General features: G+C 41.3%; 1 protein-coding gene and 1 pseudogene across 11 annotated transcripts in view; both read left to right on the top strand.

The window, feature by feature from the left end:
• Dnm3 (dynamin 3) overlaps window positions 1-25,934 on the top strand; it is a 478,966-nt gene that overhangs the window by 70,449 nt on the left and 382,583 nt on the right. For all 11 annotated transcript variants that reach the window (XM_063272014.1, XM_063272015.1, XM_006250141.5 and 8 more), the window contains exon 2: window positions 3,524-3,597. In XM_063272014.1, the coding sequence (XP_063128084.1) occupies window positions 3,524-3,597 (74 nt within the window). The remainder of the gene's footprint in view (window positions 1-3,523; window positions 3,598-25,934) is intronic.
• On the top strand, window positions 2,949-3,047 carry LOC120096458 (U6 spliceosomal RNA; annotated as a pseudogene).

The raw sequence follows: 25,934 nt of genomic DNA, 5'->3' as shown, positions 1-25,934 counted from the left end.
TCATAAAGTGCTAACGTTTTGTAACTAGGGACTTAGAGCACTCACTGCAGGAGAATTCTACAGTATTAGGGAAGCACATGATGACTACAATGTAGCAATAATTATGACAATATGGATGTGCATTTTCATGGAGCCTGGGTTTTTAATGGGTTGTCATATGCTGCAATTCATTTGAGCCATATGATTTGGTTTTTAGTTAGAATCACTGATACACATTTAGAAAGAATTTTGCCTGGGCAATGGAGCTGGTATCGAAACCGGAGTTCTTTGTCTCTCCTTTGAGGCCCTATGGACCTTGGCTTACACAGCGGGACATGCGGTTCTAACTTTGCTGGGTCATCAGAAGGAAGTGTGTTTTCAGGGGGCCAGGTTGACCACTTACCTCTTTATTAGAGAGAGATTTCTCTCCAGCGCTTTGTCTTATATTAGAGGCTCCTGTGAAACAAGAGAGAATTCTAGATAGCCAAATTTCGTCACCCAATGTCTTTACGCCTAGTGAGAGTACATATTAGAGGCAGACTGTGAATAAGAAAGAGGCTGGACGTCTGAATCCTCTTTTTCCTCACAATACAGTGTTAGGCTTGGCTGATTAAAGAAAGGTAGAAAAAAGCATTAGGATATAGGTGGGTTTACTTTCAGCCAGATACCTAAAGCCTGTTAGTTGTTGGAAGTATTATCTGTGTTTTATGTCAGTCACACCCGGTTGAGTTGTTGCCAAGACTATATCGTGTAAATGTGCAGTCGCAAACACAAGCTGGAACGGGCTTCTGCAGGACGGTATAAAGTCAACAAGTCCCTTCACCCTCCTTCCCCTCCTCTCCCTTCCTTTCCCTCTATCCCTCTTTTATTGGAGAACATTTCAGTTTTTAAATGGCAGTATTCAGGCATTTAAGACCCTACATTTCTCTTTGGCATCTAGAAAGCTTCAACCTTCATTCAAAGAAACACAGATTATTTTCTCAGCCCTCCACGCTGGTGTTCGGCTTTCCCTTCATTCATTTTGACTTTCAAATGAACTTCTTCCCTCTTGGTTGTAGGCACAGAACATAGCTTCTCTGTTCTGTGTTTTCGTCTTTTTGTTTGAGACAGAGTCTCACTGTGTGGCTTAGCTGGCCTTGAACTCAGGATTCTCCTGCCTCACCTCTCTGAGTGTTGGGCTCACAGATGTACACCACCATGCTCAGTCAAGGCCATTTCATTTATGAATAAAAATTACTATTTATTTCAGGAGGCACTTTTTTTTTTTTAGTTCACACACAAACGACTTTTCTCAGTCTTTTGCATTTCAACCCCATATAGTAATTTCTACATGGTTCTTGGCCCTTGGGGCTAAGGAATACACCATTAGCTCAGTTTAGGAACTGTTCATTATAACGACCTCTTTCAGAACATATTTTAGCATTTACAAAATGATGTTTATAGAAGAAAATTTGCTTGATTTATATCTTTGTGACTCTCCACTAAGAATATCAGTATCTCTGGTGGTTCATGCTTTGAAACATTTCCTCTGACCTGTGTTTATTTACTAAGTTGTTGTGCCTTGAAATTTCATTATATTGAAGCTCTTTTTGAAACCTCTGTGCTTCTCATAAACCAGTGTGACCCCGGAGTTGGTGAGTAGACCTTTGTCAATGTTAGGGTCTCCTGAGAGTTTACCCCTCCTATCAAGTATTGTGAGTGTTCACCACCGAGGCTGGGTACTGGGTGTTTGTAATTCTAACTTTTAGATGGTCCTAAAGCTGTGTACACACTCCCACTGAGTCACTGAGTCAAAGATTTATTTTGAATAGAATTCTGGGACATTCTCTCTACACAGTTTCGAGGCATTGTAAATATGCTTAAAAAACTGTGATATAAGCAGGGCCCGAGGCCAGAGGATTGCACATTCAAGACCTGTCTGGGCTACAGAGTGAGTTCAAGTTTAGCCTGAGCAATGTAGTGAGACCCTATCACAAAATAAAACCTCACAAGAAGGATGCAGATATATGTAGCTCACTGGGGAAGTACTAACACAATTCACCCACAGTCCTCCAAGATCAATTCCTAATACACAGCAACAATAAGAAATCACACCAACACGGACAAAAAGTTGAGATACAGATGTTTATGGGGAGTTTTTGATATTGTAGAATCAATAATGATGCATGTGATGTTGCAATATTTTCTTTGCTGTAGGTTTATTGGTGTGGTTTAACCTATGCCAACATGTCGTTTTCAACACAATCTTTTTTGAAAATCCCCCTCCTGACAGGAATTAAGAACGACTAAGAAAATATTGAAGTTGCAATATTTTTCTAGTGTTAATTTCTATGACATAATAATCACTTCCATTTGAGACCACATTTTGTGAGTCTCTTTCTTCTTTTTTTATTGGTTATTTTATTTATTTACATTTCAAATGTCATTATCCTTCCCAGTTTCCCCTCTGTAAACCCTCTAACCATCCCACTCCCCCTGCTCCATGAGGCAGCTCCCCCACCTACCCATCCACTCCTGCCTCACCACACGAGCATTCCCCTATGTTGGGGCATCTAGTCTCCACTGGATCAAGGGCCCCCCTCCCACTGATGCCAGATAATGCCATCCTCTGCTACATGTGCAGCTGAGTGATGGGTCCCTCTATGTGTACTCTTTGGTTGGTAGTTTAGTACATGGGAGATCTGGGGTATCTAGTTGAATGATAATGTTCTTCCTATTGGGTTGCAAACGACTTCAGCTTCTTCAGTCCTTCCCCTCCCTCCTCCATTGTGGTCCCTGTGTTCAGTTCGATGATTGGCTGTGAGCATCCACCTCTGTATTTGTCAGGTTCTTTCAGTGTCTCTCAGGGGACAGCCATACCAGGCTCCTGTCAGCAAGTGTTTCTTGGCATCAGCAATAGTGTCTGGGTTTGTTGTCTGTAGATGAGGTGGATCTGTTGGTGGGGCAGTCTTTGGATGGCCTTTCCTTCAGTCTCTGTACACATATACTAAAATTGGAACGATACAGAAAAGATTAGCATGGCCCCTGTGCAAAGATGCCATGTGAATTCATGAGGCTTCCATATTCTTGTGGGTCTTTTTATTAGAGAAAATTTTAGGATATTTAGGAAATATGCTATCATTCACCCTTTTTAAAATGGCCAGCACTTTGATGGTGCTAATGCTGATGTTGATGCCAAAGCCATTACTGATTTTGAGTTATCAGAAGTTCTGAGATCAATTTCAGTATCAGACCATTTGAAAAATTCAGATTCTCAGAAAGTGAAACCAAATGGGCAACCCAGGAAAACTTAAGCAAGCCTTTATTAATCCTACCTAGGTAAACGAGTGGTGTATTTTATTGAGGAAACTATGCAACAAGAGATCAGTTGCTGATGTGAGCTTTATTTTGCCTTGAACTTTGCAAGTACAGCTTTCATAGATGAATCTTGTTGTCTTGAGACAGAGAATACACTGAAAGATCTGAGACTCAACGAATTACCATGGAGCCAATTTACCACAATTTACCACAATGCCTTCATCTACCGTTTCTCATTTGTTTCCAGGGACTTTCTTCCTCGAGGCTCGGGCATTGTGACCAGACGACCTCTTGTACTCCAGCTTGTCACCTCTAAAGCAGGTAGGTGATTAGTGAGGACGTTTACTGTGTGGATGCACACACCCCATGGTGACCGTCGCACTCATTCCTAGGCACTAGACGGACCAACAAATCACTTCTAAAACCACTGTGAACAGCTGCCGGCATTTCTTTCTAGAATGCTCTTTGTTCTTTTGATTCCTTTGATTACAGCGAAGAGGAAGTCTTACATGAACTTAGATTTCTAGCACTGGTTTCTTTTGCCAAGAAACACTATAATTCACCTATATAAGTTCATAGCACCAAATAATCATGGATGCTCCTTGGTGTATATTCTCTCTGCAAGTATGTATATTATGTGCATAACTACTTTTCCATACAATTAAACTCTTTAGGGAACTAGACAGACAGTTCTAGTGGTTAAAGAGCACTCCTCGTCTTTCAGAGGACATGAGTTCATTTCCCAGCACCCGAGTCAGGTGACTCCAACGACCTGCAGCTTCAGGTCCAGGGAATCCAATACCCTCTTCCGGCCTTTGTGAGCACTGTGTTCATGTGCCCATAATCAGGCACACGTGTGCGTATAATTACAATGTAAAGGCCGAGCTGCAGTTTCTACTCATAGATAACCAACCAACTGCTAGGCATCATTTGTCTAGAAGACCACTTTTTGTGCCTCATGTGTTCCGAAGATCCTTGGATCTCTATTACTGCCTTTATACCAATACTGTATTACATAATTACCTTTGCTCTGTGATATATATATATATCTATATATATATATATACATATATATATATAAAACTTTAGAAAGTGTACTTCTATTTTATTCTTTTGTTTCAAGACCACTTTAGCTACCCTGAGTCCAAATTCTACACAAGTCTCTAGACTCATTTTGTTTTATCCAAAAAAATGTGAGATTACATTTTTAACTTCTGAAAAACCAGTTAATGTAACAATGCACTGTGTCAACAGAGTTAAAAACATCAAAACCCACAGGATTGTCTCAGTAGGCTCAGCGAAAGCGTTCCACATTGCTGTGGAAAACTTTAGTATATTAGGAATAGAGGGGCGATTCCTCAGCCTAATGCCCGTGTGAAAACTCCTCAGCTGACACACCTAATGGCAGAACAGAATGCTTTCTAAGACAGTGGTCCTCAACCTTCCCAATGCCTTGACCCTTTGATACAGGTCCTCATGTTATGGTGACCCCAACCGTAAAATCATTCTCGTGGCTGTTTTATAACCATGGATTTGTAACTGTTACAAATTACAGTGTAATTTGTCAAGGCAGTCATGACCCGCAGGCTGAGAACCACTGCTTTAAGATGAAGAATAACATAAACATGTTTGTCCCTATCAATTCTAGCCTATATTGTCTTGAAAGTCTCAGTGAAAGAGACTTGCCAAGAGAAAGAAATAAAAGATTTCTAGGTTGGAAAGGCTGAAGTAAAATGGTGTCTATTTACAGATGGTTCATGGTGCATATGGAGAATATGAAGGAATCACTAATATGCTATTAGAACTAGTAGATGAGATCCAGATGTTGCAAATTTCAAGATCAATATGTCAAACTCAATTATATTGTGTCCACTTGCAATGCACGATCTACAAATAAAATTTAAAAACCAGTCCCACTTACGCTAGCCCAAAAAGAGTACAACACTCGGGGGTTGGGGATTTAGCTCAGTGATAGAGCCCTTGCCTAGCAAGCGCAAGGCCCTGGGTTCGGTCCCCAGCTCCAAAAAAAAAAAAAAAAAAAAAGAGTACAACACTCAAGAAAAAAACAAACATTTAACAAAAGGAATGTGAAATAGGGATCGGGTCATTGAGTCAAAGTGTTTGCTCTGCAAACAGGAGAACCTGAGTTCAAATCTATAGCACCCGTATAAACACTAGGCATGGCTGCATTGAGCAGGGAGACGGAGGCAGGTAAATCTCAAGAGCTTGCTGAACATCCAGCCTAGCCAAAACAGTGAGCTTCCTGTTTAGTGAAAAACCTTGTCTCTCAAACTGAGTAACACTGTATATGCGCAACATTTTCATCATATTTGATGGTTGTTTATGCTGATTCCAGAATGATCCCTATCAGTGGTACCAAGATGGTGTAATAGTAGTATGTCTATTCTGGGGATAACCGTAACTCCCCCCTTCCCCCGAATGTGAGGACAACTCTATAGGAGGGAATTAATACTTGATACTGTAGACCTAGTCTAGAACCCATGGCTAAGGGGGCCTTAAGCCCTAGTGGGGAGCTATAGCATGGTTTAACCTGCTGTCTAAATACTTGTTTTGGTTGGGAGGTTTTTAATGACTTCTATTTCCTTATGGGATATGGGCCTGTTTAGAAAGTTTACCTGCTTTAACTTTGGTATGTGGTGGTATCTCTCTAGAAAACCATCTATTTCATCTAGATTTTTCAGTTTTGTTGAGTATAAGCTTTTGTAGTAGGATCTGATGATTTTTTCAATTTTTTTCCATTTCTGTTATTATGTCTCCCTTTTCATTTCTGAATTTGTGAATTTGGCTACTGCCTCTGGACTCTTTGGTTAGTTTGGCTAGGGGTTTATCTATCTTGTTGATTCTCTCAAAGAACCAGATTTTGGTTTTGCTGATTCTCTGTATTGTTCTCTTTGTTTCTGTTTGGTTGATTTCAGCCCTGAGTGACTATTTCCTGCAGTCTACTCCTCTTGTGTGAGTTTACTTCTTTTTGTTCTAGAGCTCTAGGATGTGCTGTTAAGTTGTTAGTGTAAGATCCCTTGAGTTTCTTTAATAGGGCACTTAGTGCTATGAATTTTCCTCCTAGCACTGTTTTCATTGTGTCCCATAAATTTGGGTATGATGTTTCAACATTTTCGCTAAATTCCAGGAAGTCTTTAATTTCTTTCTTTATTTCTTCCCTAACCAAACTATCATTGAGTAGAGAGTTGTTCAGTTTCCACATGTATGTGGGTTTTCTGTTGTTTCTGCTGTTATTAAAGATCAGCCTTAGGTCATGGTGGTCTGATAGGATGAATGGGATTATTTCAATCTTCTTGTATCGGTTAAGGGTTGTTTTGTGACCAATTATGTGGTTGATTTTGGAGAAGGTACCATGAGGTGCTGAGAAGAAGGTGTATTTTTTTTTAGGGTGAAATGTTCTGTAGATATCTGTTAAATCCATTTGGTTCATAACCTCTGTTAGTTTCACTGTGTTTCTGTTTAATTTCTGTTTCAAGGACCTGACCTGTCCATTGGTAAGACTTTCCCTTTGATGAATATGATGTGTCCTTCCTCATCATGCTTGATAACTTTTGGTTGAAAGTCTATTTTTTTGGAAATTAGGATGGTGACCCCAGCTTGTTTCTTGGGACCATTTGCTTGGAAAACCTTTTTCCATCCTTCATCTTTGAGATAGTGTCTGTCTTTGTTATTGAGGTGTGTTTCTTGTATGCTGTAAAATGCTGGATCTTGTTTGCATATCCAGTCTGTTAGTTATGTCTTTTTATAGGTGAGTTGAGTCCATTAATATTGAGAGATATTAAAGACAGATGATTGTTGGTTCCTGTTATATTTGCTTTTGTAGGTGGCTTTATGTGCCTGTAGTTCTCTCCTTTTGGCTTCTTTGTGAGATGCTTAATATCTTGTTTTTTGTTTGGTGTAGGCACCCTCTTTGGTTGGAGTTTTCTTTCTAGGATCCTCTGTAGGCATGGATTGGTAGATAGATACTGTTTGAATTTGGTTTTGTTCTGGAATATTTTGGTTTCTCCATCTATGTTGATTGAGATTTTTGCTGGGTTTCGTAGCCTGGGCTGGCATTTGTGTTCTCTTATAGCTTGCATGACCTCTGACTAGTCTCTTCTGGCTTTCATAGCCTCTGTTGAGAAGTCTGGTGTAATTCTAATAGGTTTACCTTTGTATGTTACTTGGCCCTTTTTTTTTGTATGTTATGTTACTTGCAGCTTTTAATATTTATTCTTTTTTTTTTTAAGACAAGGTCTCTCTTTTTTTTTTTTTTTTTTTTGGTTCTTTTTTTCGGAGCTGGGGACCGAACCCAGGGCCTTGCGCTTCCTAGGCAAGCGCTCTACCACTGAGCTAAATCCCCAACCCCTTAATATTTATTCTTTGTTCTGTGGGTTTAGTGTTTTAATTATTATGTGATGAGAGGATTTTCTTTTCTGGTCCCATTTGTTTAGTGTTCTATAGGCTTCTTGTACCTTTATGGCCACCTGTCTTTAGATTGGGGAAGTTTTCTTCTATGATTTTGGTGAAGATTTTTTCAGGTCCTTTGAGCTGGGAATCTTCATTCTCCTCTATTCCAATTATTCTTAGATTTGGTCTTTTCATTGTGTTCTGAATTTCCTGGATGTTTAGGTTAGGAGTTTTTTATGTTTTGAATTTTTTTGACTGTTGCGTCAATCTCTTCTAAGGTATCTCCTACACTTGAGATTCTCTCTTCTATCTCTTGTATTCTGTTGGTGATACTTAGATCTGCAATTCCTGACTTCTTTCCTAGGTTTTCCATTTTCAGGTTTGCCTCCATTTGTGCTTTCTTTATTGTTTCTACTTCCACTTTAAGGTCTTGGACTGCTGTATGCAATTCCTTCACCTGTTTGTGTTTTCCCGTATTTCTTTAAGGGATTTATTTGTTTTCTCTTTAAGGGCTTCTACCTGTTTTCCTGTATTTTTTCATTGAGTTATTTATATCCCCCTTAAAGGACTCTTTTATCTTCATGAGATAGGATTTTAGGTCAGTTTCCTGATTTTCAGGTATGTTGGTGTATTCAGGGCTTGCTGTGTTGGGTGAAGTGGGTTCTGATGATGGCCACATATATTGGCTTGTGTAGCTTATGGTTTTGCACTTGCTTCTGGTCATCTGGTTATCCCCTGGAGTTTACTGGTCTGGGTGACTCTGGAGTCTGCCTCTTTTGTCCCTGGGTTGCCACAGGTCTCCTGGTAGGCCTGTGACCCTGGCTATAGCAGACCTCCTGCGGGACCTTCCAACTCAAGGGCCTTCAGAGGGGCAGAGAAGCTGCTGATTTGTTGCCCTGGCTGCAGTAGATCTCCTGAGAGGGCTTCAGACTGTTGGGTCTTCAGAGGAGCACTCAAATTGTTGTCCTGTGTGAAGCTGTTCTCCAGGGGGGGCCTGTGGGCTGTGGTTTCTGTTTCCCTGTTTGCAGCAGAACTCCAGCGAGGCTTTCAGTCTTTTAAGTCAGTTGTCCTGTATGCCACAGAGCCCCTAGGAGGTCTTCAGACTGTGGTGTTGGTTGCCCAGTTGCAGTATTTACAAAGAGGTACTCCTGGGAAGCCTTCAAGCTGTGGTGTCCTGGGTGCAGTGGATCTCCTGGGATGTCTCCAGCTGTGGTGTCAGATGCCATGGGTGCAGCAAATCTTCTGAGATGCCTGAGGATGTGGGATCAAATGCTCTGAGTGTAATGGACCCTCTGGTATGCCTCAGGATATAGCCTCTTCCTAGGAGCAGACTAGCTAGCAGTCTGTCCCAGCAGAAAGGACCAGGTGGAAGGAGCAAACCCTTCTTAAAGAACTCTGTGTGCCACCAGGCAAACTTCACTTGCATTGTGGAACTTGCCATCTAGTCAAAACCGGTCAAAGCAAGTTCACAGAATATTATATAACAAGAAAGAGGATCAATTAGCACTTAGGAGGTAGAGGCAAGCTTGAGGACAGCTTACTCTATGTAGTGAGTTTTGGTCCAGCCGTGGGGACATAGTGAGAGCCTAGCTCAATGAATAGAAACACAAACAAACAAACAAACAAACAAAAAACCCACTAACAAAATCAAAGAGGAGGAGAAGGAGGAGAAGGAGGAGAAGGAGGAGGAGAGACAGGAAAGGAAGCAAGGGAAAAAAGGTCTGGCATGGAATTGTGTAGCATATGTACTTGACGTTTAACTGGTGGTGGAGGTGTGGGCAGTAGGTGTGGAAGTGCAGGGACTGAGGATAGGAAGGAAAACAGTAAAGACCCAGTGCTTCTGCAATAGTCAGAAAGAAGAAGGCTGCTGGGGGCTTGGCCATCATTGGCCAGAGGACTTTCATGAGAACACAATGGGAGGATTAGAACTTCAAGTCGAGACCAGGGCTAGAACGACTGAGGGATGGAGGGTGCGCTAAGAGAGAGCTCCTCTACCTGTGTGCAAGAAGCAGGAGGTTCTACAGTGGGGGGTGGGTCGGAGTAGGGGACAGTGATGTGTGGGGAGAGGGGCAGACAAACCTGTGCCCGGACTGAGTTCAGACTCCTTCAGTGATCTTCTTGTCATGCATTTGTTGGCTTCAGGAAGAGGCCAGCATTTGCTGGTAATCAAAATCTTCTCTTCCTAGTTCCCTCAGTTATGGCTTACGTTCTTTTCAACCATACACTGCTCCCATTTGTGACAAAGACACCTCTTATGTTTAACTCTAAATGTATTATTTACTGCTTGTCCTGGCAGTGAAGACTTTATCCCTAATTTTAAACACAATGAGTAGGCCCCACATGGTTTGTTGTATTCTGTTTAATCATTCATTGTGACAGCCATTTAACAACAAGCATGACCATCCTGCCATGTTTCACCATGTTTCCATTCCTACCCTACATCTACTATTAGCAACTAGCTCTTCTCTTTTTCCAAGCCCTTTTCTGCTCTGGACAGTTTGATATTTATTGCCTAACCTTTGCAAGAGTTTTTCTGAGGTAGAACTTTGGTTTCCACTTTGGAAAAAGAGACTCAGCAAAGTTAAACAGTCTCTCCACAACCCCAGCGCTGGCTGGAGTACAGATTGTTGGTATCCATAGGATAGTATAATCCCAGTGTTTACTAAATGCTGTGATGAAAATCCTTACATACAATTAACGTATGTTCATAAAACATCATATACAATGCAAAATGAAAGGCGCAGGGGGTTTTAGTGCTTGCTTTTTTATATTCTAGAACATACCATATATTTTATCTCTTAGCTAATTTTTAAGTTCCTTCTAGTTTGTAAAGGCTATCCATTAAGTAGCACTTAGCTTCCTGTCCCCGTCACCTGCTGTACTAGTTGCTACATCAGACAACCAATTAGTGCTGTGACCTTTACCGCACATCATTTGCTTCAGGACACTTAGTGCTTAGCGTAGAAGAGCATTCCAAGAAGTCATTTGTGGAGAAAGTGAGGAAAAGAATGACCTGTCTTCTATTAATAAAGGTGAACACATGAAGGAATGGTCACTATAAAACACCATAGGAGTATTTCTAAGGTGTGACCCAGGAGCTGAGAGCCTGGAAGGACATTGGTCAGTGTCAGATGAAGCCTGCAATGTCAGTGGGGAGGGAGACAACAGGCCACTATTCACTGCTCTGCAAAATCAGAGAGGAATTGGCCAATGCTATGAGCCAGGGCTTTTCCCAGACTAGGGAGCCAGTTAGTGAGTATCTGTCAGCCCCCACCGCTTTACTGGATCCTAACACCGGACCAAATGCTTTGCATGAGCAACTGAGGGCATGGACCATGTTCCAGTGCCTTCGTTTTCAGACGGAGTCGTTTGTAATGTAATAATTCTCTGCTCCAACCTGAAGCAGAAAGTGACTTTTTAAAGATGTTAGACTCCAACTCACTCTGTGTTAAAGGCCCCTGCAAAGGCCTTACGAAAGTGAATTCTGTGGATCAATGACTGCCTGAGAACCTTTCTATGGAGAATGTCTCTCAGAATGCTGTTATACTGTTTGTTCTGCTTCATTTCAATGTTAGTGTAAAAAATTAAAAATCAGCAGTTACAAAGATGAGTTGATGGCTACTGCTCACAATATAGAAATATTCTTTCCTTTGTGAGAAGCCCCCTGGCTGCTTTCAGCTTTTATGTACTCTAAACATAAATCTATTAAAAGTTGACCCAGCATCTTCAAATCTCGGGTGCTATACAGTATAAAATGTGTCTGTGACATCCGGTTTTAATATTTTTCCATGGACTAGAATCACCTGAGTAGGGAGCTGTACCAGAGGAATTGTGGGGGAATGCTTTAATGTAGGGAGTCCAACCCACTTTGGGTGGTGCCATCCCTAGGCCTGTGGGGCTGATCTGTAGAAGAAAGCTAGCTGGCACACACCTTTAATCCCAGCACTTAGGAGGCAGAAGCATGCAGATCTCTGTGAGTTGTAGACCTGTGTTTTCTAGGGCAGCCTGTTCTACAGAGTGAGTTCCAGGATAGCCAGAGCTACACAGTGAAATTATCTTAGAGTTTCTATTGCTGTGAAGAGACACCATGACCAAGGCAACTCTTATAAAGGACATTTAATTGGGACTGGCTTACAGTGAAGAGGTTGTTTATTGTCACCGTGGTGGAGAGCTTGCCGGTGTGCATGCAGAGGAAGAGCTAGGAGTTGATCTGCAGACAGTAGAAGGAGACTGTGAGCCACACTGGGCATAGCTTGAGCATGTGAGACCTCAAAGCCCTCCCCACAGTGACACACTTGCTCTAACAAAAGCACGTATTCCAATAGTGCAGCTCCCTATGGGTGAAGCATTTATAAACGGGAGTCTATATGGGTCATACCTATCCAAAACATCACACAACACAAACTCTGTCTCAAAAACCAGCACACACACACACACACACACACACACACACACACACACACTAAAGAAACAAAGAAAGAAAGGAAGGGAGGGAGGAAGGACGGAAGGGAAGGGGGGAGGGAGGGAGGGAGGGAGGGAGGGAGGGAGGGAGGGAGGGAGAAAGCTAGTTGAACAAGCCAGAGGAGCAAGCCAGTTAACAAAGCCAGTTAATGTGCATTTCTGAGAACACTTCTTTAACCCCAGCCCTGACCTCTGTGGTCTCACCTTTGAGTTTCTCTGGTGACTTTCCTCAGTGGCAGACATAAACTAAAGCTAAATAAGATAAACCTCTTGTTCTTCCAAGCTAGCTTTGGTCAGTGTTTTATCATAGCAACAGAAAGCAAACCAGGACAGCATCCATGTTGAAATAAGTTGTATATGGCTTGTAGTTTATTACAGAATGGGTGTCAGTATTTTGAATTCTTGGTTGCAGCTGCTGTACACAATCATTTCAATGAGGACAGATAGCTGGTAAGGGGATTCGAACCTGTGCTGGAGGCTGATGGAGAGGTGATGTGTGGATTGATGTCTGTATGCAGGTGAGGGCAGGCACCAGATAAGGCAAGGCCTGTGATTGGGCAGTGAAAAGGAAAGGTGGGGACAGAGCTTTTGAGAGGCCAAGGAGATAGGGGAAGAGAAGATGGATGAGGAGAAGGATGACCCACCTCTGTGTGACTTCAATTAGCCATATGATATACGAGTATCATATAAGGGGTGGATTACAATTCGTCTTATCGATGTGGGCAGTTTATATCAATACCAATTGGCTCTGAGTTATTGTGTGGACATTTGGAGGAATGAGAATTTACTGATATAAATCTGATTGATAAATTACAAGCTTCTAGAGTTTTGATTTTACCGGGACAGTGGAAATTGTGACAATAACGAAGGGGATGCTGGGATTGTGAACAGACTTCATGGCAGAGAATCACAAGAGGGCGGCCACTGCTGGGGCCAGAGAGTAGCCAACGTGGGGCTAGCCAGGGAGGCAGTGACCACCGGGGACAGAGAGTAGCAGGAGGTAGCATGGCCTGGGGCCTGGCATCCTTTCCTGTTATTTACTGCAACAGTGGTGTGTGTGTGTGTGTGTGTGTGTGTGTGTGTGTGTGTGTGTGTGTGTGTGCAGGCAGGGGCTCTAGGAGCAGCAGCCGCCATTGAGAAGGTGAGCCCCCATTTTTACTCTCAGACAGGACTCTTCCTTTCGGCCAGAGAGCACTGTGGTTGGGGTGGTACTGAATAAGGTGTGTTTGTGGGGATTGCCAAAGGAATCACGTTTGAGGCAAAGTTGGGGCTCCCATGGCTGCCTGGAAGACACCGTTAGCCCAGCCTGACTGTGAGCCCTGATTCGTGTGCAGTGACCGGGGGTTTTTCTTCTAGTTTCATAGATCAGATATGGACAATAGAAATATTAGGGTGACACCACTGAGAACATTTGAAAACTTTGTCTCCCAGTACACGTTCAGACAGCCAAGCCTGATCAAAGCTGGCCTTCCGGAGCAAGGCAGCCTGCTTTCTACAAAGGATGGAATGCTAGTTTTCTCGGTAACAAATTAACCTCACGGTAAAAACAAAACCATGCATTTCTGAGAACATTCTTTCTCAAGAGCAGCTCTGACCTCGTTGGGTTTCGTGCTGGCTCTGTTGGTCTTCACAGGAAGGGCAGGTTATAATTCTTTTGGCTGAGGTTATTTTTCAAATTCAGTGCACACAGATGCCGTGGGGAGTGTCTTCAGGATATTCAGAGTTTTGATTCACTGACTCTGGGTAGGGCTCAGGAGCTGTATTTTAAACAGTCACCTCTGGGTGCTTAGAAGCACATTCTAAGACTGGCAGTTTTGCCCAATCTCTGAGTTCTGATCTCTTCACTTAGCTGACTCTCCCTTTCTCTTTTAATAGGATCATTTGTTTGGGACATGACATATTGTCCTCTTGAAATATGTCTCCAAGAATCCACACAGGAATCCACAGAGGAATTTATGCCTATGCGGTGGTGTGGCAGGCACTCATGCTGTGCTGAGCTGCGATGTCCTGCTCCTTGGATGGGCAGTTTAGACACAGGCACCCTGACTCGGCATTTCAAGAGTTTAAGGGCTTCATGGTCTATCAGAGGTTGAGATTCTAAAAGCCCCAAGTTGAGTTGCCATGGAGCTGATTGGCTTTATAGGAGGGGATCTGCAGCTAATTTGCCTCCACTAAGTGGGACCTTGCCTCTTTTTCCCTCAAATGTCCAGAATCTCCATTGGCCCCTGAGTATCTCATGGATATCAAGTACAAAAGTCTGTTTCTGGGAAATTTAACTAGGAAAAATAAACCAGGAAATATGTGGTGGAAGAATCAAACCGGGAACAACAGTTGAGTTTTCAAAAGGAGGTGAAGGCCCATTAGCCTAGAAGGAATCAAAGGTGTCCGTCGGAGAGAGCTTTGGAATATTTTCTTAGCATAGTGGATACTGTGAAGATAAATAAATTCCCAAAGGTTTTTGGTGAGAGAACATACTTGTTAAGTGGACAGAAATGTGCCTGCTATACTCATACGTGTCAGAATATTCTCGTATTTATAACCCACTTCACTGCTCTCAAACCATTCTCTTCCATGGAATATTTTATAAACCTTTATTTCCATTTATGATTATTGAACATATGCTACGTGTGTGCAGGTGTCCTTGGAGGTCAGAAGAGGGCATTGGTCCTCCTGTAGCTGGGGTTATAGGTGGTTGTAGAACTGTGGACCCAACTCCAGTCTTCTGAAAGAGGCAAGCACTCACGCACTGGCTCTCTCTCCATACCTTCATAGAATCCCATAAACCTTGTTTATGAGAATTGGTGCTCTCTAGGGCTCTTATCTGGATGGATCTGAAATCTGGCTTGACTGTGTCTTTCTTGTCTTCACTCTTTTTAATATGCGCATTAAGTCAAGCAGTTCAAGTAGACTTTATTTTGTGCTTGATCTTCCTGTGAATGACTCCTATACCCTGCCCGTCTGCTCCTCCCTCCCTTCTCCCCCTCCCTCCTTCCCGTTACAATGTTCCAAAACTGATATTTTTACACATTTTATTTTGTTCCCCATTTTCTGGGCCTTAGCACTGCTTATTCATTAGCGGGCTTGGAAGTTCTAGTAGCCATGAGCCTTCTAATATAAAGTCAACAGCAGTATTTGCCAAACTGTAAAGATTTTCAGACAAGCTAATGAGCCTTTGTAAGCGAACAGGCCCGGATCTCACTTCTTCATACCGAGAAGACTGCCCTTTAACACTTAGAGCATCTCCTTTTAGGGGAGCAACGATTAAGCTAAAGATATTTTTCCCTAATGAAACTAAAGGAATTATACACTTTGGTAGTACAGCTGCCCTCCATTGTGAAGTCGAAGGTGCCTTGAATTGGTGATAATTTGTTTCTTCCTGCCTCCCCCTGTTCTCTTGTTGGAGAAAGCACTGATGGTTACAGCTGTCTTGAGTTTCCACCCTGGAAGTTGGGTTTCTATGGAGACCTCTTTGGCTCATGTACTGTTCACTCCAGAACTCCATCAGCTTTAAGTGCTTGGAGGGGAAAAGGAATAAGCAACTTAACTTTAGGACTTTCCTTTTCTTTCTACTCTTTTTCTTTTCTACTCCCACTGAAATACTGGGCTGTCTTGTGACAATCAGCACCCCAGAGGTCTAAAAGGTATGCTGGCAAGGGGCTGTAAGTATTTAAGGCCCAGAGAAGAGGCACGGGATTTACTCCTACAGAGAGCAAGCACATAGACTGTTCTATGTCACAGCTACAGCTATGTCTGCATTCCCTGTCACCTCCCTCCACACTGCCCCTGTTCATTGGTTTCCTTGTGTCTCAAGTCACAGAAATAATAGCCCATGGTGCCACAGGCTTTGCATTTGCTGGATGTGTTGAGAACCAAGAAATGTGTTTTCTTGGGTCTTTTATTCCTCAAGGTATTGGCTTTGTCACAGCCTGCATCCTGTTTCCTAGGAAACACACACACACACACACACACACACACACACACATAACACACACATCACACACACATCATACACACACAACACACACACACATGCACACACACACACACACACCACACACACACCACACACACACCCGGGGAGGAGAAGTATAATATTTTATGTTATATACATAAATAAAAGAAGTAACAAACAAGACTATAATCTTGTAAACTTGCCTGTTGGGTAAGTGTATTTGTGTGGGCACCTGCAGAGTTCAGAGGTGTTGGGTGTGCCTGGAGCTATAGTTAAAGGCAGTTGTAGGTCAACTGATTGTGAGCAGTGGGATCTGAACTCAGGTCCTCTGTGAGAACATTATAGTCTCTTAAGCCCTGAGCCATCTCTCCAGACCCTAAACTTTTTTTTAAATTGTAGTCTAAATTTGTGTTTACTTAAACAAATTTTTAAATTATTTTGTATCTGGACTGAAGCAATTAATGCTGGGCATTCGTAGAGGCAAATGGATTAACACGCTAGGCCATTACTTATAGCTTTCCTTTATTCACAGGAAAGCTATTTCTTGAGTGGTGCGAATATATGCATAAGACATAGTCGCTCCACCAGGTCCTCTAGCGCTCAACAGAGAATATGTTTGAATGAAGGATGGCTGCGTGTTCACAAACAGATACTGAGTTCAGCAGTGGTGGCTTGAATATTCATTTTCATCTTTAGGACAATAAGGTTAACTCCTTCAGTGCTTATATACAGGGGTAATCGGAAGAAGTTATCTGAGCAAGGAAGACGTCTACAGAAGCAGCAAAGTGAATGAGAAGAAGGGAGGGACTGTTTGGTGATGTGGCCTGGGGCGTAATCTGTGGTATGCACACTTTAAGCTTATCCAAGACTAACTTACACATAAATGAGACTCAGACCATGGTTATTTTTTGGCTTTGACAATTATTGGGGTCACCCCTAATCAACTCTTCTAACTGTATGCCTGACTCCCTCCCTAGTGGTGTACCCCACACTCTTTCTTCTGGCCATGTGCTCATGGTTCCTTTCCTCTCATTGTGGCTTCCCCCAGAAATTAGACAAATAGGGATAGATTATTAAATTTAAACAAAGCATTTCATAGCCATAATCTTACATTGGCTGAAATCTTTATATTTGATGTGGAATTGAAGTTATATTTTCTTACAGTGGTAAAGAATTTGTATATTGACACAGGTTTAAGGTTTTTATTGGTATAAATTTTTTTTAATTATCTTTAATCATTTTTTACAGTCCAGTTGTCATCCCTTTCCCTGTCTGTCCTCCAACAGTTCCTCATCCCATTCCTTCCCCCAACCCCGTCGCTGCCTCCAAGAGGATTTCCCCAACCACCTTCCCCACCCCTCCTGGCTTCCCCAGTCCCTGGGACTTCAAGTTTCTCAAGGGTTAGGTGCATCTTCTCTCACTAAGGCCAGACCAGGAAGTCCCTCTGCTCTATATGTTTCGGGGGTCTTGTACCAGCTCGTGTATGTTGCCTGGCTGGCGGCTCAGTGTCTGAGAGACTTCAGGGGTCCAGGTTAATTGAGACTGCTTGTCTTCCTATGGGGTTGCCCTCCTCCTCAGCTTCTTCCAGCTTTTCCCTAATTCAACCACAGGGGTCACCAGCTTCTGTCCATTGGTTGGGTGTAAGTATCTGTTTTCAGTTTTTTTTTTCCTTTTTTCGGAGCTGGGGACGGGTGTAAGTATCTGCATCTGACCCTTTTAGCTACTTGTCGGGCCTTTCAGAGGGCAGTCATGCTAGGCTCCTGTCTGTTAGGACACCACAGCATCAGTAACAGTGTCAGGACTTGGAGCCTCCCCTTGAGCTGGTCACTGGTCCTCCTTTCCCTCAGTCTCTTCATTTTTGTCCCTGCCATTCTTTTAAATAGGAACAATTCTGGGTCAGAGTTTTTGACTGTGGGATGGCATACATTGACACAAAATTTAATATTAATTTTGTTACTCTTAAATAGGCATTCAAGAATACAAGATTTAGACCCGGTCCTTTAAATAGCTGATATTACAAACTGTTTATAGTAATTAAGTAATGCAAGTTAATAGTCAGATAGTGAAACTCATGGTCTTATTAGATACTAATTTAATTAATTACAATAAAATATTTTCAAGTTATTCAAATAGTAAATAGCAAAAAATCAATATTTAACAATTCAGTTAAAATTCAAAAGCATCAGAGATCCACAGAACATGTCATTTAATGTTATTCTATTATGAAGAGATCTTTTATATTCTTTCTTAAATCTCTGATGGAGTTGAGGACTAGTTATAGTCTCACAATTGGACTTAAGTTGTTTAGCATTAAAGAAGGTGTTCTAGATTTCAAAAGATGGTTTTCAGATGGTAATATAAGTTAAAATCAAACATGATTGAGGTTCAGAATTGTAAACTCATTAAGTTAGGATAGATGACATAGTGCTTTATCTAAATTGCAAAATAGACTAGATGTCATAAATGTATATCATACCTTATAATTGTTATAATTGTATTTAATTTATATCTGAGAGGAAAGAGCCTTTTGTTGGCCTAAAAAGGTAAATTGTTGAGGTTTGTCCTCTGCTATCTATTATAATGCTAAGTGCAACCCCCCAAGACCTGGTTGTCCCAAAGATGAGAGAGTCCTCACGTAAGACCCTAAGTGATCCTGCCCCCAAGTTATTTCTGATTAGTAAATAAATATGCCAACAGCTAATAGCTGGGCAGAACAGACATGGGTGGGGTTTAGGTCTGTCGGTCTTGGGGTCAGAGGAGAACCAGGAGGGGGAAGAAGACATAGGAGAGAGAGGAGAAACCACCTTGGGTTAGGAGTCAAGAGATTGTGGTTCTGAGGGCTGGCTAATTGGAGTTAAGAGCAGCTCAGATTAAACATAGCAATTAGTAAATAATATTTCAGGGTTATCAATAGGCAAGTAGATTCTAATAGCACAGAGAATATATATCTGCTTAGCTATTATTCTGTTTAAGACTTATTGTAAATATCAAGGCGGAATCTATTTTTATCCAGGAACTAAATGGTGAAAAGTGGGATAGAAACCCCAAGTTGAGATTAAATATTTCTACAATGGTAGAGCCATAGGGATAGCCAGCCCTTCTCTCCTGTGTGCTGGCCTTACCTTTTACATGGCTGTGTGTCACAGGGCTGGTCTTGGCCTATTGTAAACTGGAGTATCTGTGTCTCATCCTACCAAGGTGTCTGTTCTCCAGTGTTAGAGACCAAGAGCACGACACACTGATATCCTTGCTCGCAGAAGCTACACTTGACACGGTCTTTGTTTTGCTATCGTACTAATTAGGAAGGAAAATGATTCTGTTGAATGAATCCCTTGCTAATCAACACACATTTCCTATTTCCATGCCAGCATTGTGTGTTTTTCTAATTATCTCCAGGAACAGTGACTTGTAATTACGCATAGAATAAAGCTGAGTTTCTGTGGCTAAAGAGAAACCTGAATATATAAACACACACAGGTTTGTATTTCCCATTTCGTTTTTCTTTGTATCAGGGTGGGTGAATTATTTGTATATTTGTTACAAGAGATATTTATATTATTAGTCATTTAAATTGAAGAAGGATAAGGGGTTTTACATGCCATACATAGAGAGAATCAATTGAAGGTGGCATGACTGTTTATTAAGATGCTGGAGTCTCTCCGGATAGGATAATTTGAAATTCTATTTCAATATCTGACACGTAAGAAATACACGTACTATGCATTTAAAATTGAGTAAAATCAAACATTGTCATCTGAAACCATCATCTTAAGGCAAAGGCATCAGGTGGCAAATAAATGTGGAAAATGAAAGGCCTAGACAATTATGCAAGCAACACAACTTTAATTATGCAATAGTGGTGTCAATCTAGGGATAACTATCACCATTAGCTGTTGACTGAAACTTTCATTCATTTATGCATCCATTCATTCTGGAAATATCGGTGCTTTGCATGTATGGCCCATAATGATCAAAATAAGACAGTCTATCTCGACTCTAGGATAGATCGACATAGATGAGATTAAGCAATTTGTGTGGTATGTTATAGAATGTTCAATGATTTGGAATAGTAAAGGTTGGGCTTAAGAGGCCGGGTGGCATTTTTATGTAGTTTGTTAATGTCACACAATCTTGAGGAACGGAGAGGGTGATGACAGTGGCTCTGATTCCCGTGGCTCTCTCAAAGAATAAAATTCACAAAGAGGAAAGAACCATTGCAGAGTGCCAAGATGACAGGTACTGGGTCACGAAGGCAATGCAGAGAGACTAGTGTAGCCCACATCATAGGAAATTTTCTGTCTCCTGTGTAATAGAAGACAATCGAAGTGTTTGAGTTGTTTCTACCTTTTGGCTAACAGAAAGAACTATTTGTCCCATAAATCTTTTTTTAAAGAATAAATTCAGTAAATGTTAAGAAAATTTAGTTTAAATCTAAACTTTCAGATCTTTCCAATAAGACCTTTACAGCTTTTAGGCTTTATAACCCACGACCCCTACTGCAACTACATAACTTTTCCATAACCTGAACACATCAGTAGACTGTGAGGAAACTGAAGGGTATGGATATACTCCAGTGGACTTGAGGGAGTCTTTCCATTCTTAAATGCTAAGAAATGTTCCCAAAGTTTGTTCAGGCATTAGATCGTAATTTAAGTTACTTTACATTTAAGGAAAGTGTTATGCACTACTGTGAGATTTGGGCATGTATGTAGCGTAGTGTTTAAATCAGGTTACATATAACACATTCCATCTATCATCTACCATCTGCCCATGGCAAACATGGTCAACATCCTTTCTTTTACCTTTCATTTGGAGCGTCTGCACATACACATCATGCATAGCCACTCCCCTACTGCCCTGGCCTCACTGTATCAGCCTGCACTCGTGTCTCTTCCTCTGTGTACTGCTCTCTTCTTTCCAGCCTCTGGTACAGTCATTCCTCTGTCAGGTCCTGTTCTTCCACAGATTTTAATCTTCACATACAAGCAAGATCCTGGTGTACTTGTCTATCAGTGCCTCTGTGGTAGAGATAATTGACCCAGCAGATGTGCCAGGCTCAACACAAGAGATACAAGAAAACAAGATAACACATTTCCTAAAGAAGATAACAAGCGTCTAGCAACAGATGCCATAGAAAGTAGTGTTGATGATGTTGCCTGATGAGCAATTTGAAAGGATGATTATGAGAAGGTTCATCACATGTGCAGTTTATTATTGGACGTGCAATCCCTGTGCATATGTGAGTGTGTGTGTCTCTGTGTGTGCACGTGCACATGTGTACACAGATAGCTAATAATTTCTTCATCTGTGATTTTTGTGTTTCCTGCTGATTGGATTTTATTCTGGCTATAGGTCATATTTTCCTTTTTTGCATGCCTGGTAATTTTGATTGGCTACTAGGCCACCGTAGATTTTTATATTGCTTTGGAGTTTGTTTTAATAATTTGGGACTTTGCTGTTAAATTTTTGAAGCTTTTAAAATTTATGTGGGGTGAATTTGACTGACGGATCTTGTACCAGATCACTTGCCTTTACGGGTCAACTCGTGAAAACATTGCTAGGATTGTTTTTGACATTGCTTTGTGTCTATGGTAACATTAATCAAAGAATTATCTTCAGTAAATTTTTTGAGTTATTTCTGTCTTCCTTTTGCTTTTTCCTTTCCTTCATCTATCTTTTTGCATAGACAACTGAAACACATAAACTATTAAACGTGTGAGGCATCTTATTCAAGTTTTTTTTTTCTTTTCTTTTTTTTCAGAGCTGGGGACCGAACCCAGGGCCTTGTGCTTGCTAGGCAAGCGCTCTACCACTGAGCTAAATCCCCAACCCCTCTTATTCAAGTTTTAAATTTCAGAATTGCCAAAACCAAACCAAACTCAAAACAAAACCATGTGTGTGTGAGGTGAGAGGGCGAGAGAGAGAGAGAGAGAGAGAGAGAGAGAGAGAGAGAGAGAGAGAGAGAGAGAGAAGAGAACCTCTCTTTGGGCTTTAAGCTCACTACTTGGCTAGATTGACCAGTCAGTTGAGCCCCCAGAATCCTCTTGCATCTATCTCCTGTGCTGGGTTACAGGCATGTGTTGCTGTGACTAGCTTTTAAAGTAGGCACTGGGCACTCAAACTGGGTTCTCAAGATTGTACAACTAGCATTTACCCAAAGAGTCAATTCCCTCCCTTACACAAAACAACCTCGAGATGTTTCTGAGCTACCCACAGGATGTGGAGCCCAACACTTTTAGGGGATAGAGGGATGAGATGGGAGGGACTTGGAACTGAGAATGCACTTGGGTTTGTGGTTGTCGAGCTCAGACAACTTAAAAATGTACCCATGCTAGGTCATGGGCATGGATGTTTCCATGTGGTAATGTTTGTCAGGTGGACAGTCAGTCTTGAGAGCTCATCAGAGTTGCTGACTGTCGCTTGCCTTACCAGAGTTTGGCTGTTGCAAAGGCCATCCTACAACTGGTCTTCTACCAATAACAGAGGCAGTAGGAAAAAAGGCAAATTATATCACCAGTGGAGCTACTTTGTCATGCTGGTTTTTACTCCTGAAGTCCGTGCCTTGCTCTCAACTTTTCTAATTGGAGTGGGAATTGGATTTTAGAGGAAGCCTCGGCCAAGAACTTCACAAGAGTACTCGTTTAAAAGTATAAACACATCACACAAATATGTGGTTTAGATCTATAATTTTAAATTAAGAACTAAATTATGTTAAGTACCTTTAAATAACCACGGAAGCAGTTATGTGGTAGTTGAGGACGGAAGGGAAAATCCCTGTAGGCCTCAGAAGAGCCATCTGTGGGCTAGGAGCTGTGTGGAGTGAGAAACTTCTCAAAAAAACAAAACAACAACAACAAAAACCAAAAAAAAAAACAAAAAAAAGCTGTGCTTTTGGAAGGATGATAACGTCATTATGAGCACGTGAGAAGTGTAAAAAGATGTTGAGACACATGCTCCATGTTAGGAGGTTTGTTACATGTGACTTTAATTGGTAGCAGTTGTGAGGAGACAGCAATGGTTGCTAAGTAGGATAATAAGCTAGACGTGGTGGCTTATGTATGGAATCACAATACTCAGGAGTCTGAGGCAGGAGGATTGCTGTGAGTTTGGGCTGTATAGTGAGACTGTCTTAAAATACACAACACGCACACACATACCCCCCCACATCTTATACACACATTATACATACAAACACACCACACATATGTATACTCCCCCAACACAGCACCACCCACCATATACACATACATTACACACACACCATATATATTATATATATATATATGTATATACCACACACACATCTTATACACATACCTCATACACACCCACATACCCACTCATACAACCACACCACACACATGCACACTCCCCCAACATATACCTCCCACACCATACACACACACACACACACATATATATATATATATATATATATATATACACACACACACATACCATATATACAATTAAAACAGGAAGAGAGAGAGAGAGAGAGAGAGAAGGTGGGGGAGAGCGAGCAAGCTGTTGCTCTGATGGCAGCTTGGGCATAGGGTTTGTGGTTTCTAGGAATAGGGATTACACATAAACAAACACTTAATTTTTTTATTTTTAAGTACATTTTAATTTTTGAAATTAAAATACAATTGTTTAATTTAACCTTTCCATTCTTCCCACTAACCCATCATTTAGTGTGTTTGTGTATATTTTTTTAAATTGGTAGCACATGTGTATATATATATATGTATATATATATGTATATAACGTAAATTCCTAACTTTATAAATGCGACTTACTTAGTTAATAAACTGTTACTTGTATGTATATGAGTTCAAGCCTGACCTCTTGGTATCGGATAACCAATCTTTCCTGAGGAAGACTATTTCTCCTACTCTCTGCGTTCCTTATATGCTGTAGGTCTTTTTCTAGGGTTGGGGCCCTGTGAGATCCCTTCCATGTTACTTCTATTGGTGTTAGATGGAGGCTTCAAATCCTCCTGTTCTCTGTTTTTTTATTGATTAAAACTCAAACTTTTTGGTTTCAAAAGTTGAGTTTGAGTTTTAAACAATAGGACTGTCTCTCTGTGTCTCTATGTTCCTATGTCTCTGTCTCTCTCTGTCTCTGTCTCTCTGTCTCTGTGTGTCTCTCTATCTCTCTGTCTTTCTGTCTGTCTCTCTGTGTCTCTGTCTCTCTCTTTATGTGTCTGTTGAGTGTTTCTCTTTCTGTGGATACGTTTTTTCCTTTGTGTGTCTCAGCATGTGTGTGCCCATGTGTGTTCTTGTGTGTGTCTGCCTCTTTCTCTGTATCTCTGTGTGTGTCTATGTGTGTACCTATATCTGTATGTGTGTATCTGTGTATAATTGTATGTGTCTCCGAATGTGTGTGTGTTCAGGCATGCATGTATAATATCTGATATGCTGCCCGTTGGTTGCAGTCCTTAGGCAGGTTTAATGTCTATATATGTTAAAGAAGGGATTGTACGTCATTCATTGAGGTTCTAAGTTGATATGAATTAGATATTTTATACCTAGTTTAAAATTTTTAACATCTCTTCATGAAGGCTGAGAAAAATTCAGTATTGCACAGCAAATATGGATGCTCTTTTACTTGACCTTGGCCTCAAAAGCTTATTAGTAATAACTTTAGGACTATAAATAACAACAGATTTCCTTAGTATTTATAAAGAATGTCAAGATCTCTATAAAATAAGATCATAAGTTAATTGAGCAGATTAGGTTTGTTTCCTAGGACCCCATCCAGTCTTCTCTGTTACAATATTTTACTCAGTCCCTTCCTCTCTCTCTCTATTGCTTGGTTTTACATCTTCTACCTTGAAAGCCTTTCCAAGGCATCTGTTGAGTTTACTCACACTCAGAAGCAGGTAACTGAGATGGCTTGAAGGTCTTTGCATTTCAATAGAAAGAAAGGACAGCACTCCTCCTCCCCCCTTACCTGGCACAGGGAGTAATGTCTTCCCGTGGAGCTTCCTGCACAGAAAGGACTGTTCCGTGTTTGTTTGTTTTGTTCTGTTTTGGTTTCTGATTGTCGCTGTTTTTTTTTTTTTTTTTTTTTTTATGTGGAGAGGCCTTTTTAAAATGTTCTTTAAGTCGTCCCACCCAGGCAACTACAGCTCTGCTTCTGTCCAAGGTTGGCACCTCAAGGTAATTCCATCTCTTCTCTGTGCAGAGTGCCTCATGCATTATTTCTGATCTTTAAAGAACTTGGTCTCCCAAGAGCAGAGAACGATCTAGTCTGTTTGACAGCCGATGAGACAAACACGTATTTTAGAGAAGGAAGTCAACACATTTGAAAACACTTTGAAAAGTGTTAGTCTGTGACACAAATACAAAGGACTCCTTGCCAATCTGTGTAAGATCTAACAGGTTAAGCCAGTCCGCTAAATATTTAATCAAGGAACTAATTTATAATGGATAAGGAAAGTTGAAGTTCATACTGAGGTGTTGGAAGAGTGAGCTGTGGTAAGAATGCCAAGATGTAACACACACACACACACACACACACACACACGCGCGCGTACACACATACACACATGTACACACATGTATATTCTTATATGTATACATGTATAAATATGTATACATGCACACTGTATATATTCACACATATATGTGGATATACATATACACGCATACACTTATTAGCATTCTGGGTACAGAGGTTGAGATGACAGATCAATGGCCAATGCCAAGGTGAAAATGCTCACACTGTATAGATCAGCTCCCAGATGAACAAACTGACAGCTCTGATCATGTCAGAGACAAAAAGGAAGGCAGTTCTTCACTGATAAGACAGCAGTCGAAAGAAGAGTTGCCAA

This window comes from Rattus norvegicus, chromosome 13 (assembly GCF_036323735.1).
Source record: "Rattus norvegicus strain BN/NHsdMcwi chromosome 13, GRCr8, whole genome shotgun sequence".
Taxonomy (NCBI): domain Eukaryota; kingdom Metazoa; phylum Chordata; class Mammalia; order Rodentia; family Muridae; genus Rattus; species Rattus norvegicus.
This window is presented reverse-complemented; position numbering and strand designations above follow the sequence as displayed.